Genomic DNA, 19,496 nt, shown 5'->3' with positions numbered 1-19,496 from the left:
TTTAGCTTAATAATTGATTAAATAATACTTAATATACTTTTATCCTAATTTTGCTATAATTAATTTGAATGTTGGTCACGTTTTACAAGTATAATGAATCAATAGTAATATAAAAAGCATGATCCAATTAATTGTTATTTAGTGTTTACCAATATTTTGTAATCTTAATGAAAGTTTGGCTCCACAACAAAAATTGTAATTCAATTGAGAAAGGATGATCAATCTAATTATCATTGATAATTACATTTACAAGTGCATACTAATATAGATCGATAAATTCTGACTAAATAATCTAGATGAATATATCATAAAATATTTAAAGAGATTATCTTAAACAGAAATCTCACAGATTTAAAAGATATATAAAGAAACAGTTCAAGGTATATGAAATGTCAAGAAGGTAGGCTGTCCTTCCCAAATATACAAACCCTACCTCAAACAAAGGAATAAAGAGACATTACCTAACCCATTCCACCCCCAAAACTTATGTAATCTGTAATCACATAACGCTGCAACCCATCTGTCTGAAGCCTACTGGTACAATCAGAAGCTGTCATTTTCTTCTAAGACCACAAAGTTGGCAGTACGAGGGTGCTCGAAAAATAATCAGATGCCATTAATAGGTGAAACACAAACAAAGGAGAACGAGATGGGAAAAGTATAATTCAAAATATGTTTGAGAGTGATATTGAAATAGTTAAAATCATTCCAAAATACAGTTTCATATGAAAATTGTGACTAGAAGTACAAAACCAAATGCCACATTGACTTTAAATGATTAAAGTATATTTAAGAGTGATTTTAAACCAACCAAAAAGTTGGATGAGATAGATAGTGTATGGATATTTAACCAACATCATTTTTTAATCAATAAAAACGTTCGATTGGCATCATGCAAGGAGGCTAGGAGCAGTAACTCACAATACAAACACAACTATCCTATGGACAGATTCACACCACGTCGACTTGCTATTGCTACGAGTCAAAAGCCTAAACCTTGGGTTTGTTCCCCATGTACTTAGAAAACAAGCCAAGTGATAAGCTATATCTAGCTCGTCTAATTTGATTTCTTAGTGTTGTGATGTGACCCTAACCCACCATGTAATTTCAACTTATTGCAGACACTTTTGTGGCTTTACATTTCTGAATTTGTTGAAAAAAAAATCATACCTAAAATCGGTTGGTTGCTAGGATGAGAACAGTGAGATTGCTTTAACTTCACTAGCCAAGCACGATAGAAGATAGCACAGCCCGCCCAATCCCAAGTGAACTATTACTTGAACCAAACAAAAGACCTGCCAATTCATTGTTTTGGAGCCTGATCTGAGGGAGAGCTCTCCACAGGTTCTGATAGACATCGTCTTTTCACATCTTGGAACTCTACTTTGAGCAAACATCTTATCCTCGTCCTCAAGCTGGAAGCCTCTTGGGGTTTGAACCACCGCTTGCCAAACTGAGAACTCACGAGCAAAACTCCACATCAAGCTTGGAATATGGTTAATATTAAAAAAATCAATTCATAATCATGAATACCATATCCAAGTCCTTCCTTTTTAGCCTATCAGGAGCCTCTTCGATGAAGCGTTCTATGAAGTATAGAACAAAGAGACCACAGTCATAGTCGTTCTTTTGTTGTGGAACCTGGTGATAGGCATTCATTAAATGAAAAGGCAAAATCTCAAATACACAATACAAAAAATATTTAAAATTATTGAGTTTACGAAGAAAAGATGAAGAGCTATTGATTTTAACATCTGGTAGAGTTTCTTACACTTCAAATTATTTTGTGCTGTAAATGACTTGCTAATCCATTGCTCAATAAAACAATTTTTTTAACGAGAAACAAACTTTTTAATTGATGTATGAAAAGGTGTTCGACAAAATATTTGCCTACTTAATGGGCCCAATACTATTTTCTGTTAATTCTCCTTCAATTTCTGGTTCCCATTGGCATATGCGATACACGTAGAAATTGATAAATCTGAAAAATTACTACCATCTACAGGTTTACAAAATACACAGAAAATATAACTGATAAGAGTAAGGAGACTACCTCGATTATTTTCTCTTCAATTCTTCGAGAGATATTTTTCCATATTCTATGCGGCATTGGGAGATCTGAATCAGCAACTTCTCGATCCAAGTAGCACCATTCCTCTTTTATAAAACTACAGAACAATTTATGAAATTAGATCTTAATTGTTTTCTGAAGAACGTCTCAACAACAGAAGTTCCATAAAACAAAATATAGTGGAATAAATTTCACCGACATAGTTGAAGGAGTTTTGATTATTGTCATAAAGGGACTGACATACCTCTTAATGTTATCAAAAATTGATCTGCTAGAGTGTAGTCTCAATGAATCCAAATGAAGTATAATGGGTCCCGATTCATCTTCTTTCTGTGGAAAACATATAATCACCAAACTCCAGTGGAGACTGAACACATTAGAAACCAAAAGATAGAATAAAAAATCTGGGTAGTAAATGATTTTTTTAGAAGAAAAGAAAACACGTACTAGAACAACACAAAATGCATAGAAGATTTAAGGTCTATTTGGTAGGTAATTTGAAAATAGAATTTTGAAAACAAGGGATTCATTGAAAACAAAGTTGTATTCATGTTTTCAAAAATTAGATTAAAATGTTTTTGATAGCAGATTAAAATGTTTTAAAAAATGGGTTTGGTGGCAGATTCAAAAATTAGATTTTAGTTTAAACATTTGTTTAAAATGTTTTTGATAATATAAACTATAAAACTAGTTGTAGTTGTCCACTAAATATTAGGTTAAATATGAAATATTAATTATTAATTTATGAGCATGTTTTATGTTGAAAAATTTAGTAGAATTATTATTTTGTGATATCCTATAATTTATATTGCATTCTACAATAAATATTTTAATTTAAGAAAAAGTTATTGAGTTTACAATATGAAATACTATACTTGTTAATATCTATATCGTTTTTAATATAATTCTGCATTTTGAAAATCTGAATACACCGAAAACATAAAAATGCTATTTTCAGAATTTGCTCTATTTGAATAACAGAACCTGAAAACAGTTTTTAAAATATAATCCAAATCGTCTACCAAAGACTATAAATCTAAAAACATAAAACAGAATCCAAATTACCTACCAAACGCCTTAAAATCCTAGATAATCAAGGCATCTGGATTTAAAATTTTCCCTTTGACCATGGGCCAGCCAATCGTGGACAGTAAAAGGAGCAATTGAAAATCTATAGACAATGTAAGAGCTACAGGAAATAAATAGCACAATCAATTATCAATATGATGATATTCTAAGAATAACGTGCAAACTATAAAAGGGTTGACTATAGGAACTTACTCCTCATGGATTGGAATCAGTACATATGCTTTCTGAAATATATTAACGCCTTTCCACCACCTTCTGAACTTGACAAAAAAATTATCCCTGTCCTTTCCCTTAACATGTCAAAATATGTAAAGTCAAAACATAACTTGCAGGAGGAAGTACTTTAACACAGCAAAACAATACGAAGTATATCAAACTATAGAAATGCACAAATGGAAATGCATGTTGAAAGAAACAATAACTTCTTTGTTGACGCATGGGATGAGGATACTTCTGAACTTGGATTGTGCCAAAAATCAAGGTTAAGCTAGTTGCTAGACTATCGTGGCTCTAATACCATCTTATGATATTCAGACGAAGGAAAGAGAGAGTGATCAATAAACTTTTAAATTGTTATTGATGATCAGGACGGACAGTGGTATATATAGCCAACCATGAATAGAAAAATATACATAACAGCTGAATAGCAACTTAATAGAAGCATTGAAACACCCTAAAAAACAGTGTATAGTCAGTCACCTTGTTTGACACAGCCTCCTTTAGCTTTTCATAAAAATAGGTATTGAAAAAGTGATAATTGCATGTCACCTTATTTGTTGAAAATGCTCGCTGTTGTAAATATCTGCATAAGAAGAAAAGTTGCACATGGAACACAAAAATGCATAAATAAAACAAGCAAATAAAATTTTCATCAAGATTTAAAAAGTAACAAACGGTCAACTTTCCACAGCAGTAATAATAATAATAATTATTATTATTATTATAAACCCTCCTAGCTACAATCAGCCATGAAACTACAAAATAAGACTCTTTGGTCTTTACGTGATAAAAGCATAAAGTATATCCCCTTCAACACTTAAACAATATAAACTTAGAGAAAAGCATCCAAATATATTTAATCTCGTTGATTGAATAATTGAATAGAACAACTTGATCATTCTTATATGAGCATAATTATTAGAACTCAAGGACACGGTTGTACAACCTATAGAATAGATCCTGTTCAAGTAAGATCGTTATATGAGCATAATCAACTAATCATACAGCTAAGTGCTAAGTGAAACATAGATCTTCCTTGCCGCCTCCACGATCCACTGTATATAAAACATCACAGTCCTATCAATAGACCTTTGAGATGAGTGAGGAAACAGGATAAGAAGTTTCTAGGCCTTTGCGCTAAACTAAACTAAACTGAAAATTGCATCAAGATCATTTGCCATCCCAGCAAAAAGATTTAACTCATCTGGATTCCTCTGAAAAGTTTTTCTTTTCTTTTCAAATTACCGGTGACAGCATTATATACTGAAAAGGTGCATCCCATACTAAAAATTCAAAATAAAACAAGAAAATTGAGAACGAGAATTAGAAAGGGAAGTTAAGTCATGCCTTGAGAGAAGGGGGACAAGCCCTTCTAAACATAGAAAAAAGTTTAAGTTCCAGTAAAAACAACAAAAACATTTTTAGGAAGAACAGGAAACTACCCAATGATTTTTGGTGATAACAATGTATCATGCCATATCAAAAGTTCATAGAGGACAAGAAAACATTTTGGAGTACAATGAGTCACACATCAAGTACATCTGATCTATTTACTTTCACAAGTCCAAATGGCCTACTAACCGAATATAAAAGTTCATGATCGTTGATGTCAAATAACCCTCTGGATCAAGACACTTAATGTCCTCAAAACAAATTTCAACGGATTCTGGATCATCCCTGTCAACAGTTATTAGAATATGTAATTAATAAAAATTCAAAATAAACAAAAAGCTAAGTTACTTTCATAGAAGCACAGATTCAAAGAGAAGATACTTGAGCATTCATAATATGGAAAAGCGATATATACCTCGATGGGTAGTAGATCTTAGCCTCTTTCATGCTGAAAAGTTCCACAAAACGTAAATCAAAGCTTGAATTCAAAAGTTGTCCAAGTGAATATGATTGTCAATGGACCCAAGAAATAAGCACATCAAATTTACCATTTATCATCATGCTCGGGTATTTCCATTGCCAAAGCTTCCTCCTCGTCAACGACTACAATGGTCTGCCCCTGTTAGATAAACAAAGTATCATAAAAAACAGAATATACATAACTATCCCACATAAGGGCAGCATGAACGCCACAAAACAAATGCTGCCACAAAAGAGAGATAAAAGTACCCACTAAGCTCTATACCACACTATTGTGTGAGATGGTAAGATTAATATAACAAAGGGGCATTACATCTTGCCTTATGTATCAAAGCCACAAGGATGAAAAACAGAAACCCAACAAAGGGTAACATTCAAAACATACCTTTTGAGGCATCGGAGTATCTGACTGCTGAACCTCAGAAGCGTCCTTCCTGCAGAGAAGAGACCAAAATAATGTAAGCACGTGAACTGTGGAAGGGCTAATGCAATCTGAAAAATTAACTGAGAATTTATACAAGGTTATTCAATTATTTACGTCAACTTTGATCAGTCATTTTTAAGAACGACAGTTAGATGAGCTAACATTTTATACCTTTTTAGCTCAACTGGATACTTAATTTTATTCATTTTCTATTTTGGCCCAGATCAAAATGTTGTGCCTCAGCTCAATGCTGTAAAGGTTGTTCGGTTGGAAATTTGGTTATAGAGAAGAAGATCAGGGTGTGAAAAGCCTAAATAATGAGATTTTTTTTTTTTTTTAATATAGGAAACAACATTCATGATATGAAATATAAAAAATAGAACGAAAATCTCATTCAATGGGCTTCTCCAGTCGGAAGTAAGAGAACAAGAGCTATAGTTACTATTTTCTTTCTTTCTTTTCTAAAGAAAACAAAACTTTTCATTGAAAAACGAAAATATAGTTAAGCTATGGCTAAAGGGGAGAATTGTTTTTCCACCAAGAAATGGCTAAAAAAGATAAGAGATCAGGAGGGCTTATGTTGTTTTCTCCTTGTCCTTTAAATTCTGTCATTTCTCTCTTTCTATAGGCACCAGATGAAGGCACAACAGAAATGTAGCCGTCGGATCTACTTGGCCATTTTGGACGAATGCTCCATCAGAATCATAACCAACCATGATAAAACATCATCGGGAGAACTACTGACCATCCAAAAGCTGAGAAAAGATAACTCCACAGTTTGCTTGTATAAGAGCAAGAGGAAAAAAAATATAAACTCGAGTTTCATTGTGTGATTGCACACATGGCACCAACTAGAAGAAATGGTTAGCCATGAGCATCTTCACTGAACGCGGTCTGAGGTGTTGAGGCACGTGTGACTAAGCTTCCACATCCACAAATCAGAACCGGTAGAGGACCGGAGGGAACTTAATGACGGGATTTGTTTACAGTAGTATCATAGCCCTTGGAGTTTTTGCTCGAAAGATTTGGTAGCTGCTCCATTCCTTCTGTTACTTCCAATGGAGAGTCTTTCTGTGACTCCGAGATAGGAGACTTTCATCTCAGATTATATCGTTTATTTTATCAATGAAATACTATTTCTTTAAGAAGATAGTAACAATAATAGAAAGAGGCCATGAGAGATTCCTAAAACTAAAACATACATCCAATACATGAGAGCATAACATGTATCCCAAACATACGCAGGAAACAAGAGATGGAATCATGAAGAGATGTCTAAAATGCTGTATGTGTATATGAGGGATGGAGGCATTGTTGCAAGATAAAAGGACCATGTGTCAAGAAACACAAGTAACTGCCTCTGATTTGATCTAGCTATTAGATCAAAAATATTATCCCCAATTCCTAGCATGGAACAGCTAACCAATACACAACATGCATCCAATGGAATAAAGTCTTAAAATCACGTAAAGAACAAAGAGGGAGAAAGAGATAAAAGGCTTTCAAGCATGCAAATGAGCATAGCTTGTGATATAATCCACATAATATCAATCATCAAAGATTGGCCTCGTGATCATTAAAGAATAAAGACCACATAAACAATCAGAATGATAATGTTCATGCCATGGTGGTCACTTAGGATTAAATAATCTACAAATTTCCTTGGCAACCATAGTAGGTTCAACTCAAGTAATTGTCTCAATAATAGTCGTGGCATAAACTAGCTTGGAGGCACATGGATATGAAAGAAAAATGCACATACTGTCATATAGATACTAGCAATCACTCTAAAAACTCTTCTTTTTGTGTGAATTTCCTAAACCATTTATAGAATAGAATGTCATTACTTTAATCAAAAGAGCCTACCCCAACCCCACAGAAAAGGCAAAGAGGGCTGATCCATTGCTTGGGCGATAGCTACCACCATTCTGAAGGAAGATTCTAACGAAATGCTCCATGTTATTTTATAGTTTTAGTTATTATTCTTTAACACTCTCTTCGATTCTTTAGTGAAATTTCTTTCCAAGATTTTTTTTTTCTTGAATAAGGGACAAATTTCATAAATTTCATTGATGTATGAAATTTACACAAAAGGCAATAAGTTAATGATAAGTGAGTTAAGATTTCTCCAATCGGCCAAAAGAGAGGGAAAAAAATGAGAGCTAAAGAAAGATGTACACTTGCACCAAGTCATAGCAAGAAAGATAACATGGTCAAAAAATCTATCAAAAGTGCTATCACAATTTATTTCCAGGATTTGAACAACTTTACATCGCTACACTCTTATATTAGTGGATAGACATTAAGAAGTGTTGAGACGTGAGACTTGAGAGTAATATTTATTTGCTTATTTGAATACTTGCTTAAGTTTTGTTAATTAACTTATATAATTTTTTAAAATTTCAATGTTTTTTAATTATTATTTTTTTGCAAATATCCATTAATCTTCCTATGTTCAAGACATGAATATTCATCAATATTGACATTTAAGTCCTTGATTCAAGTTAATTGCATACTAGAGATAATAAACATTTAAGTTAATATATATGCAAGGATAAAGTTCTGAAACAAACAAAGAATGTAACAAATCTGCACGTCCAACCATCTCTAGTGCATAGTAAATTCTTGTATTGCATAACCTTGTATAGTTTATGTGGAAAGAAATGAAAAAAACTGCCTTCTCAAGACAGCTTCCTGTATCAACATCACAACTGCATTGAGATAATGGTGGGAAAAACTTAAAAACTAGTCAAATGGGGGTTCAAGCAGAACTTACTTCCCAAAACAGTCGGACTGTCGTTCACTGACACGAAAATCAAAATGATCGGGACTTTTACTATTTTGAGCGGCAACTGAAGAAACTCTTTTTTGTACATCAGTAGAAAGATTGTTAACACGTTTGAATGGCTGCTTTCTGGATGATGTTTGGCCCTTCTGTTTTACTTTTGGTGATAACCTACCATTAGATCTTTGTCTTCGATTATCACAGCGTCCCAAAATCGATAGCTCTTGACCAAAGGCATTATTATTGCATTCTGTCTGCTCGGATAATTTAAAATACATACAGGAATTACATTGAGGACTGAAGTAAATAAAAAAGTTACAGTTATGGATATTTGTTTTTATATAGAGGACTGGAATAAATAGAAAATTTGCAGAAATTAATAGGGAGCATAGTACTTTTTCTTCCAACTTCTGGTAAAAAGAAGAAGTGAATGGGGACAATGAAGCAGTCCTTTCCCTAGCTGCATAAGACGTACATACAAAACGATGTAACCATTGGGCCTGATTAATTGACAAATTTTGAGTTATGGAACAATTTCTTGGTAGTTGATCATATAACCAAACTGTATGTAAGAAAGCACAGTGATGATTCAAAAATTAGAAAAGTTGAGAAACTCTCTTACACTTCTCGTCAATAAGATCAAAGATCAGAATTTAATATTTATGCTCGCACCTTACCTCCAACAGTAATTTGATGGTGTCAAATTTACCTCCACAGTTAATTTATCTGCTATAATTAAAATATAAAAAAGGCACTAAAACTACAAATCTTCAAGAAAATAAAGCAGAAAAGTATGTCCGATACAGGTAGGGAAAAAATCTAAATTGGACTCCTTGTCAACTTCCGCTATCTAGTCAAGATATGATTTTAAAGATCTGAGTTTATGTCCAACACAATCTAGTATCTTTCTTTTCATTGACTGCGAGTACATACTGTTCTTCAAAGATACCCTAATTGTCCATGAAGAAAATAGTTCACTTCAACCTAAAGGATTTGTACATTTCTTCTTATTAGTCACCCTAACTTATTCTGTTCTCACTAAGAGCAGAGAAAGTTTGAGCTTTTCTACTTATACGTATAGCGCCAGAGTGAGTGATTGCATATCAACTAAAGGCTGGCAAAAGATGACTTTCTACATACATATAGTCAGTCAGTTTGGCTTGGCTCCTTTTGTTGGGCCATCTTTTATGTGCCGTTTTATATACTAATGGGTAGGCAATTGATGATGGTGAAAAGAACATAAATAGTTTTTTTCCTTCCTACTTTTTTCTCTGAAGAAAAAGGGCTTGAACATCTTTTGGCAGACAAATGTGCTTGATTTCATACTGGAGAAAAAAAAATTATATAGAGCATTACATGAACAAAAACATTCTAGATCACAATTCAAGCATTCAACCACTCCAGATCCATCAATTTTTCCATTTCATCAATGTGAGGCGATACCATTCAATATATAATTTGGGGTTTTAAGGTCAGTATGAGAGTGCAATAAGAATAAATCAAAAGGAGATTTTAGTGCCAGATTCAGAACCATACCAGCTATACTTGAGGTAGTTGGCTGTGAGAGATTTTCACATCCAGTAGCTTCCTGAAAAATAAGAAAAGCAGGAGAAACTTAAATTAGGACCGATTCAGGGTAGTAAAACCTCATATGAAGTTATACGCTCCTCGATATTTCTCACCAACATCAAGATAAATTTGCTTCAACAAAAGTTGACTTGCAATAGCAGGTTCTAATACTAGTGCATAAAGGCTGACTACATGATTATTAATCAACTTCAGGCAAATGCTAGCCACCTTTTCTCCCTAGCAGAGATTCCAGAGATGAGGTAAATATAAATGGCTAAGTGGTTAAGGCATTATATATTCCTTTCAAAAAAATCGTACATTCAAATATTCACATTCGAATTGGTATTTGTCTTTAATATTGTACAAGGATTCTAAGAGATAGGTAATCAAGGTTTTCAAATGAGCTTTTGGCCTTATAAATTATTTCTATTAGTCTATCATGGTGGGATAAACTTTCCATGTGAGGATTGTTTTAAGAGGAGAGAGGCACGTCTTACACCAAGCAACTTTAGCTAACACCCACTTACTACGTCTTCAAGGGGATAGCCGTTCTATGATTGAGGGAATCCTGATGAACTCTTCTTTTTAGGATAGGGGAGAGTATTGTAGCAAGCCTATCGTTTGGCTATCTTGTGGGAGCGTGGCTCGAGAGGAATTGCAAGGTATTTAGAGGGGTGGTGAGATCTTTAGAGGAGATGTGGGAAGTGAGATTTAATACGTCTTTATGGGTGTCTGTAAGTTGAACTTTTTGTAATTACTAGTATTTTATTATTATTTTGGACTGGAGCTCTTTCATGTAGTTGAGGATTCATTTTGTGGGCTTTTGTCTTTGTATGTGCTTGTATGTTGTTTTATTTATTTTTTTTTTTTATAAGAGACAAATTTCATTGATGTATGAAATTACAAAAGAGGGGAAAAGAAACCCCACAACCAAAGATGTTACAAAAGACATCTCCAATTGGTCAAAAGAAAATCAAAACTATAGCAATTGAAATGTTTAGTTAATTTACACCAAGAGATAGCAATGCTAATGTAAGAACCCTTCAAACCTGCAAAAGAAACTTCTACCACAGCCACAAATTTCCCAAGAACAGAGTCTCAATCTGATAATTTTATCTATATACCTCTTAAAGGAAAAGAGGTTACAGACAAGATGAAAATTATCAAGGCAGAAAATCGACAAAACAACTCCAGCATACCAGAGGGCTGGATCCTCCCTTAGCAATTCTTGCTCAACAATTCCGAGATACCCCTCCCTTCCCCCACAACGCTCCTTTTAAAACCGTTATCCCCACCCCAATTGGTCCCCACATCTAACCAACTCTCTAACAAAATTCTCATTAATCCCCCATTTCTTCTATAATTACCTTCTTACCGCTTCGTTTGTATGTATTTATAATCGGTGGTCTTACAGCTAATCACATGATCAAAAAAGATGTCGAAATGTTGAGCTTTGTTGTTGAAGAGGTGGTTGTTCCATTCAAACCAAACCGACCAAAGGAATGCTCTAACAATATGTTTCCATAGGAGACCTTTTCTACCCTAGAAAGAATGATCATCAAGAACAAGGGGGAGGAATTGGTTGATTTCCGAGGGAAAGACCACATACCAGTTAAAAGCAAGAAGAATGTGGTTCTGGCGGAAAGGCCACATACCAGTTAAAAGCAAGAAGAATGTGGTTCTGGCCCTTGAAAAAGCACAGAACATGAATAAATAACTTTGAGATTCAATGTCCCTTTTGCAAAGAGTGCACCAGTTGGCAGACATCGCTAGAGAGGGGTTGCGGCATTGAGGCTTGTCGTGTGTGAGGACTACCCTGTGTGAAAGCTCCCAAAGAAAGAATTTAATCTTTTTGGGATAATGGCCAGACCAAATACCATTGATAGAGCCCGTAGAAGATAACCCATTGCTTACATACCTAGAATCAATCCAAGACTTTGTAGAAAAGATCCCAGATGGTTCCAGCTTCCATAACCATTTGTCTTCTGATTGGAAGGGCTGATAGGTGGTGAGTGTTTGAGAGAGTGTTGCCCATTCCTCAGTTTCCAAATCATTTAGATGTCTCCAAAGATGGAGATTCCACCCTACCATTCGTCCTATTCCAGAAATCAATGACCATAGCTTCCTTTGCAAGAGACAGAGCATAAAGGTTGGGGAAAGATGTATGCAACGGAGTATTGTTTACCCAAGCGTCGTACCAGAAAGACATAGAAGTCCCGCTGCCTAAGCAACATGAGAGGTTGGAAATAGGACAAAGCTTTCCAAGGACCTTTGGTAGTGGACATAGATCTATCTATTACCAACTTTGTTATCGCACAAGGATGTTCCAAATTTTGCCATGATCACTCTCTGCCATAAAGCAAATCTTTCCATCCTAAAGTGCCAAATCCATTTTGCAAGGAGACCCTCGTTTCTCAACTTGATATTGGTGATCCCCAAACCAACGGTAGATTGTGGGGCGGTAACTTTATCCCAACAAACAAGATGTAAGTTAGAGCCATCTTCCTTCCCTTCGAGATCTTTTCAATAATATTGGCCACTTTATGAGGGAGATTGAAAAGGGAAAGATAATAGGTAGGAAGGTTGCTTAATGAGGCTTGAATAAGAGTTAACCTCCCCCTTTAATATGTATGATGAAGACTACGCCTTAATTCTTCGCTCAATTTTCTCAATTACCGAGGCCCAAAAAGTGAGAGTTCTAGGTTTGCCATGTAGGGGAAGCCCGAGGTAGGTGTTAGGCCATAATCCAACCTTGCAACTAATAATCCCGCAATGTCCTGAAGCTGTGTGGGAGTAAGATTTATGCCAAGAATTTCAGATTTTTGGTGATTGATGGAAAGACCGGAACAGGACGACCATTCAGCTTGAGTTAGCAAACGACTAAGGGTATCGACAATGATATTAAAGAGGAAAAGAGAGCGGATCCCCTTGCCTAATACCCCTAGAAGCATGGATTTTTTCTCTAGGACGACCATTGATAATGATGGAGTAATTTCGGAAGAGATACAACCCAAAATCCATTTTCTCCAAAGGCAGCCGAAACCTCTAGCAAAGAAGGGTGTCAATGAAGTCTCAATCGACCGTATCAAAAGCCTTTTCAATATCCAGTTTAATCACAATGCCCTTCTTCCCCTTTCTAGTCCATTCATCAATAAGCTCATGAGCAATAAGCAAGGCATCCAAGATTTAATGCCCCTCAACAAAGGCCAACTGGTATTCAGATATAAGGGTAGGGAGAACCTTCTTCAATCTATCAGAGAAGACTCTAGCCAAAACCTTATAAATACCAGTAGTCAGATTAATAGGTCTAAAATCACCAACTCTTTTTGTATCAGCACACTTGGGGATGAAGCAAATATAAGTCTCAGTGAGATTGGCGTTGACAATATCTTTCTTAAAAAAATCCTAAAACACCCTCAATACGTCGAGCCTAAGGATGTGCCCAAATTTTTTTTATAGAATTCAGCAGTATATCCGTCAGGGCCTGGGAACTTATTTGTACCAAGAGCACAAACAACCCCTCATATTTCTTGTTCATTAAAAGGAGCTTCTAACTATGATGATTGTTGCATAGTTAGAGACGGCCAGTTAAGTGTAGGTAATATAGTGAGGTTGTTCTTTCTCGGAAAACAATCTAGAGAAGAAGCCCAGAAATTCCTCAACAATATCGGGTTCAACAAGAAGGTTCACACCATTTGTGGAGATAATTTCGAGAATGGTGTTTTGCCTTCTCTTTGTAGCCACAACACGATGGAAGAAACGAGTGACTAGATCACCTTCGTTAAGCCAAATGGTTTTGCGCTTCTGCCTCCAAAGAGCTTCCTCCTTGGCCACCACCGAGAGGAGTTGTGCTTTAAGGAAACTTTTTTGCACTCTATGGATGGGGAGACAATAAATTGATTCCTCAATGCTATCTAGTAATGTGATTTCCGCTATAAACTAGTTCTTTTGCGTGTGAACACATCCAAAAGTATCTTTGTTCCACACTCTGAGGATTTCTTTAAGACCCTTCAACTTGACAATGAGGCCATGTCCTGATCATCCAAGAAAGGTGTGTTCTTCCACCAATATTCAACAAGGCCACAAAAGTCTTTGTGCAAAAGGCACATGTTTTCAAAACGAAAAAGGGGTGGGACCCCATTTGTCTACACCAATGGATAGCAAGATAGGGTAGTGGTCGGATGTGGGTCTCTCCAATCTCCTAAATGTAGTGTAGGCAAATTTCTTATGGATGCTTTCAGTTATCAAAAAGCAATCAATGAGAGTGAAGATCGGGTAATGCCTATGTCCAGACCAAGTGTAAGAACCATTTTGAAGAGGGATGTCTAGGAGATCGGACCCGTCAATAAATGAATTAAAAGTTTTCATACTAACTATTTGGGGCTTGACATTCGATTTTTCATAGGACCATCTGGACACAATGAAATCATCTCACAAAATCCAATTTTGTGTGCAAAGGCCTTGTAGGTCGTAAAGCTCCTACCAAAAGAGAGGTCTATCTTTAGCCCGAGGACTGTATATACCAGAAAGCCAAAAGAGAAAGTTGTCAGCCAGGGAAAATTGTAAGGTAAGTGAGAAAAGTCCTTTAAATACCTCCCCAGAAGTGATGGATGTGTCGTTCCACATGAAGATGATACCACCAGAGGTTCCCGAACCTCTAACACAGACCAGTTGATATGCCTAGAGCTTCAACGAGACTTAATGATAAAAAAATCCACATCTTCGAGCTTTGTTTCCTAAAGGATAACCATTGTAGGATTATGTTTTAAAATGAGATTTTCCACAACTGCTCGCTTCTCCCAAGCCTTGATGCCTTGGACGTTCCAGGACAGAATAATCATGTAGAAGAGGTCGACCCACCAAGAAAAGCCTTTGAGCAGTCCTCGTCATAATTAATAGAAGTATAAACCCTCTTTAGTTCATTAATGCCCCTGGTTTGTTTCTGGGATCATTTGACCTTCTTTGAGGTTGATGGAATAGCTGTAATACACAGATTATGTTCCAGAAACCAAGGAACCACGATCCGAAGGTGAGATACTGGATCAGAAGAGCTTGAAACGGGTTCACCCTTCGGTTCAAGGTCGCTCTCGGCCAATAGAGAAGCGCCAATCATAGTGTTTTGTAAGGAAAAATTGGGGGAGGAGAGGTGGGATGTGTAAAAGGTGAGGGAGGAGCGGTGGAGAGCGAAAGAGGACTGTAGTCTACGTCATCATGGTTGGAGAAGTTTGGGCAGAATGCCGAAGAGGTGAATTTTGTGCCAGGTATGAGGTAAGATTTTTTGTTTTGAATAGTGATGGAAAGTTTGTGAGGGGAATTATAAAGGTCAGTTGGAAGAGGCAGGGAAAGAGGTATGGTGGTGTTCGAGACCGACGGGTGTGGAGACGAAGAATGGGTCGATTCAATACTGGCGAAAGGGCTTGGGTGGGCCGAGTCGGATAAAGGTTCAGTTCCAATAGCTAAAGATGGGTCAATGGGCTTATCGGGACAAAGGTTGGGCCGGGGTGTAGTGGTTTTTTGTAGAGATATGGGGGGAGGAGCAAGAGGAGGTTGGGTTGGGGTGAAGTGGGCTTTTGTTGAGAAATAGTGGGAGGGGCAAGGGGAAGAACTTCCGTTGAGACAAAAGGTCGGGAGATGGGCTTTTTAGAATAGATAAATGGGTCGTTGGGTTTGAGGGGGAGAAGGTCTGGTAGGTAGAGGCTTAGGATTGGGAGGTGGGATAGATAGGGTAGGTGAGGGGTCAGAGAATGGTACCTGTGGAGCATCAAGGGCTGACTCAGGGTACAGTCCGAGGAGACCCTTCTGCAAATCAATCGACACCTTGGGCTATGCGTCATCCGAAAGAAGGCAATGGTCCGGTGGTTGGGTACCATGGATTCCGGCAACGAAACCCAAAAACTGGTTGTTGTTAAAAAAAAAGGCTGATTTGCACCACTATCAGAGATGCAGATGGAGAGGGGATCCCAACTACGGCCAAAATGAATCATGTGGAGTTTTGTTTAACTCTAATCGTAGCCTTTAAGAGATTCAGATGAGATAACGACTTCCTTACAACTTCGACAAAACCACCGCAAGCGTCCTCGATAGACTTGAAGGTAAGGTCGTCCCAACGATCTAAAGGGCGGTTTTTGATTATCCAGCCACCATAGCAGGGAACGACTGGACTCGCTTTGGCAACGTTATTACTCCATGGGGTGAACTTTGGAGAGAACGGACCAACCTTATACCAATCTTTTATCAACCCGAGGATTATTTTGGCTTGCTCTTCATCCTCGCATCTAAAAAGAGCCCGATCAGCTTCTATTGGGTTGATGGCACAACGGTCACAGACGTGTACTTGGAGGGCCCTCATAATATTGTACCAGTCGTCGTGGATACCCCATCTCTTAACAGTGACGAATGTGCTAAAGTGAATAGTGGCATGTGCAAACTCCGTGGTTTGTTTGTCTGTAAGCGTTGTCCCCTTGTGGTGTGTTAATGGAGCTTTTGCCTTTAAAGCCTCTTTAAAGGATGGGAGAATAGTTTCCTTAATGTTTTATGTTGGTGCATTTAAGGTGGGTTGTGGGTCACATTTCTGTTATCTGTGAAGGAGTGAATCAATGTATAAAAGGCTATCCATCCCTTTCTTCCTTCACCAAGAGGAACAAGTATCTTGTTTAGGCCTCCATTGTTATCGAACTTGGCAACTTCAGCCAAAATACCTCTTCTATTGGTCGATTTTTCAACCCAAATAGTTTGATCATCAAAACGAAACTCCTTAAAGAATTTCTGGTTTAGTGGGGCATTCAACAAATAGGAGAAGGTCTTAGTGATCCACGTGAGTGTCTGCCATTGTAGCACGTTGTTCCCCCAAAGTACATTGGACTTCAATCATCCTCTTCCTAACTTCTATCAACGGCAAGCGTTGTTCCAAATTTAGGTGCATTCTTAGAAAAAAAATCTACCTCCACATGTCATGACCTGCATACAAAAGAACGTTTTCTGGTCTTGAACGTCTTTCTCGAGCTATAAATCTCCATTCTTGACAAATTCCTATTTCTATCTCCACTATTCATGACCCATATACAAAAGAATATTTTCTGGTCTTGAACATCTTTCTTGAGCTATAAATCTTCGTTCTTGGCAAATCCATGGCAAGTTCATGAAATCACCTTTCTATTCGTGAAAATAGGGTACTCTAAAAGGTACCCCTATGTAAATAAGTGTGCATTGTTGAGTAAAGAGCACAACTTGCAAAGTTCTCTCTTGTGATATATGTCAACAATTTCAGTTTTCCATCAACAACAACCAACCTTGGCCCAAGCAATTGCTTTGATACGAAATTGGGGTAGCCTACGAGACTAAATATAATTCCCTCCAAGAAGTCTATCAAAAAAAATTTATTGTCAATCAAAATTATGAATACAAGAGGGCAATTCTCTGTTTATAGAGATTTGAAAAATAAACTGAAGTATTAAAAATTAAAAAATGTTAAAAGGATACTAAAGGAAATTGAGCCAGATTTAACCTAGACTAACAAGGTAACTCCTTACATTGTTACAAAGGGAAAATGTTTAGACGATGATCTTTCTAACCTTTCCACCTCAACATTCTCAAACTTCTCGAGCTAGCTGGGAGAGGCAAGAAAGCGATCTAACGCATTAAAATGTCCTCATAATTCCAGTGAGATTTTGGAAGCAATCAAATATGTGCCTCCTCCAACTGGAGAGTTTTCTTAACTAGTCTGTAGGTAGGAGGGTTTCCCTCCTTTAGTTATACCGTTTGATCATAATAATGAAAAGTCGTCGCAAGATAGCCCTTTTTGTTACGAACGACTGAGGAACTGACCAGTCACAAAAACAAACATAGATTCCAAAAGGGGGAGTTTAACTGATATGAAACAGCGAAGTGTGTTCCATGAAAATCTTGATGATCGAACGCGATTTATTAAGGGAGGGGGGGAAACCTGAGGTAAAGTACATAATCAGCATTAGAGCGTAGGCCGGAACATACGAAACAAAATTTTCCCAAATGATACAGAAAACAGCAAAATCTAATACAACCAATTGCCCATTTTTCAGTTTTCACAAGAAATCAAAATTAAAGGAGGAAATAACCTTTTCAATTCGACGGAGCTTTCTGGATTCCCTCTCTTCCTCTGCCAGCAATAGATTGCAATGATACTTGTCCCCCTTGTCTGGCAATCTGGAAGCGGAAGTCTCGTAGAATTGCTTCATTCGGCGAATCCTATCTTCCAGCTCGCCATCGCTAAGCTTTTGGAGTTCTTCCTTTAGCAAATGCTGCCGATCCGAGTCCATATCAAGGTGTTTCGCGGTCGTAATGACTAAATCAGGTGTAGGTTCCTCGTTTTTAGACCAAACTGTGTTCCAGTCAATCTTCAGAGGTCTCTTCGTCGTTTTCTCTTGCTCCATCACCATATGTATGCATCTGGTGCAACAGAAACTTCAGCTATTGTTTCGTAATCTCTTTTCTCTCAGTCTCGGTTTACCCTCTCTGTTCTTGACAACACACCTTTGACACAAGTCGCAGACTGCAAAAGAGAACTTTTGCATTTTTTTTTTGGAAGTCTTTCCTTCTAATTTCCTAGTTTTTTTTTTTTTTTTTTTTTTCCGGATGGCCTCATTTGAGATGCCCATGTAAAAAATGGTAGGTAGACAATGTAAATGACATTATACCTACGTCATTTGATTTTACCGATTCGCCCCTGAGATGCACACTTTGCATCTGTCAATACGAATTTACTCGGTCTTCGATCGCTCGTCACATATTCCTCGATGCACAGTCACCCGATACTCAGCTTCATGGTCACTCGATACGGCTGCAATCGACACGTGTATACTCGATCATATCCACATCATACTCAATGCTCGATTATCTTGAATTCATAACTCGTTTGAAGGTCATTCGATCATACCACCTTATGTTCAATTCCAAATGAAAGATTTGGGAGATGCTCAATACGTTATTGGGATCCAAATTTTTCGAAATTGCAAGAACAAAACCCTAGCCCCATTTCAAGCATTTTATATTGACAAGATGTTGTTAAGATATAATATGCAAAATTCCAAAAAGAATATGTTACCTTTTAGACATGGAATTCATTTGTCAAATGAACAGTATCCTAAGATGCCTCAAGCAATTGAGGAAATGAAAAGAATTTTATATGCATCAGCAGTTGGGAGTCTAATGTATGTAAGTACACGACCTGATACATGCTTTGCAGTTGGCATCATCAATAGGTTCCAATGCAACCTTGGACACAGTCATTTGACTGCTGTCAAGAACATCCTCAAGTATCTCCTGAGAATGAGGGACTATATGCTCATGTATGAGCCTAAGGACATGTTGATTTTGATTTTCATACTAATGTAGATTATAATAAATCTACTTCAGGATCAGTTCACTTTTAATGGATGAGCTATAGTGTGGAGAAGCATCAGACAGAGTTGTATATCTGACTCTACAATGGA

The 19,496-nt window shown here is 36.9% G+C and overlaps 1 protein-coding gene across 1 annotated transcript; it reads right to left on the bottom strand.

Annotated features, from left to right (window-relative positions):
* Positions 1 to 661: 661 nt before the first annotated feature.
* On the bottom strand, positions 662 to 18,580 carry LOC120081415 (ubiquitin-like-specific protease 1D). The gene is made up of 14 exons (XM_039036257.1): positions 18,123 to 18,580; positions 9,997 to 10,048; positions 8,856 to 8,920; positions 8,452 to 8,714; positions 5,637 to 5,685; positions 5,320 to 5,390; positions 5,187 to 5,219; positions 4,961 to 5,056; positions 3,860 to 3,962; positions 3,353 to 3,450; positions 2,316 to 2,438; positions 2,054 to 2,168; positions 1,534 to 1,641; positions 662 to 1,453 (listed from the first exon to the last, which is right to left on the bottom strand). Exons 1-14 carry the CDS (start codon positions 18,441 to 18,443, stop codon positions 1,304 to 1,306), a joined length of 1,647 nt encoding a protein of 548 aa, XP_038892185.1. The 5' UTR covers positions 18,444 to 18,580; the 3' UTR covers positions 662 to 1,303.
* Positions 18,581 to 19,496: the final 916 nt, after the last annotated feature.

Source organism: Benincasa hispida, chromosome 7, assembly GCF_009727055.1.
Source record: "Benincasa hispida cultivar B227 chromosome 7, ASM972705v1, whole genome shotgun sequence".
Lineage (NCBI taxonomy): Eukaryota > Viridiplantae > Streptophyta > Magnoliopsida > Cucurbitales > Cucurbitaceae > Benincasa > Benincasa hispida.
Note: the sequence above shows the minus strand (reverse complement) of the source record. Positions and strands in the feature narration are given on the sequence as shown.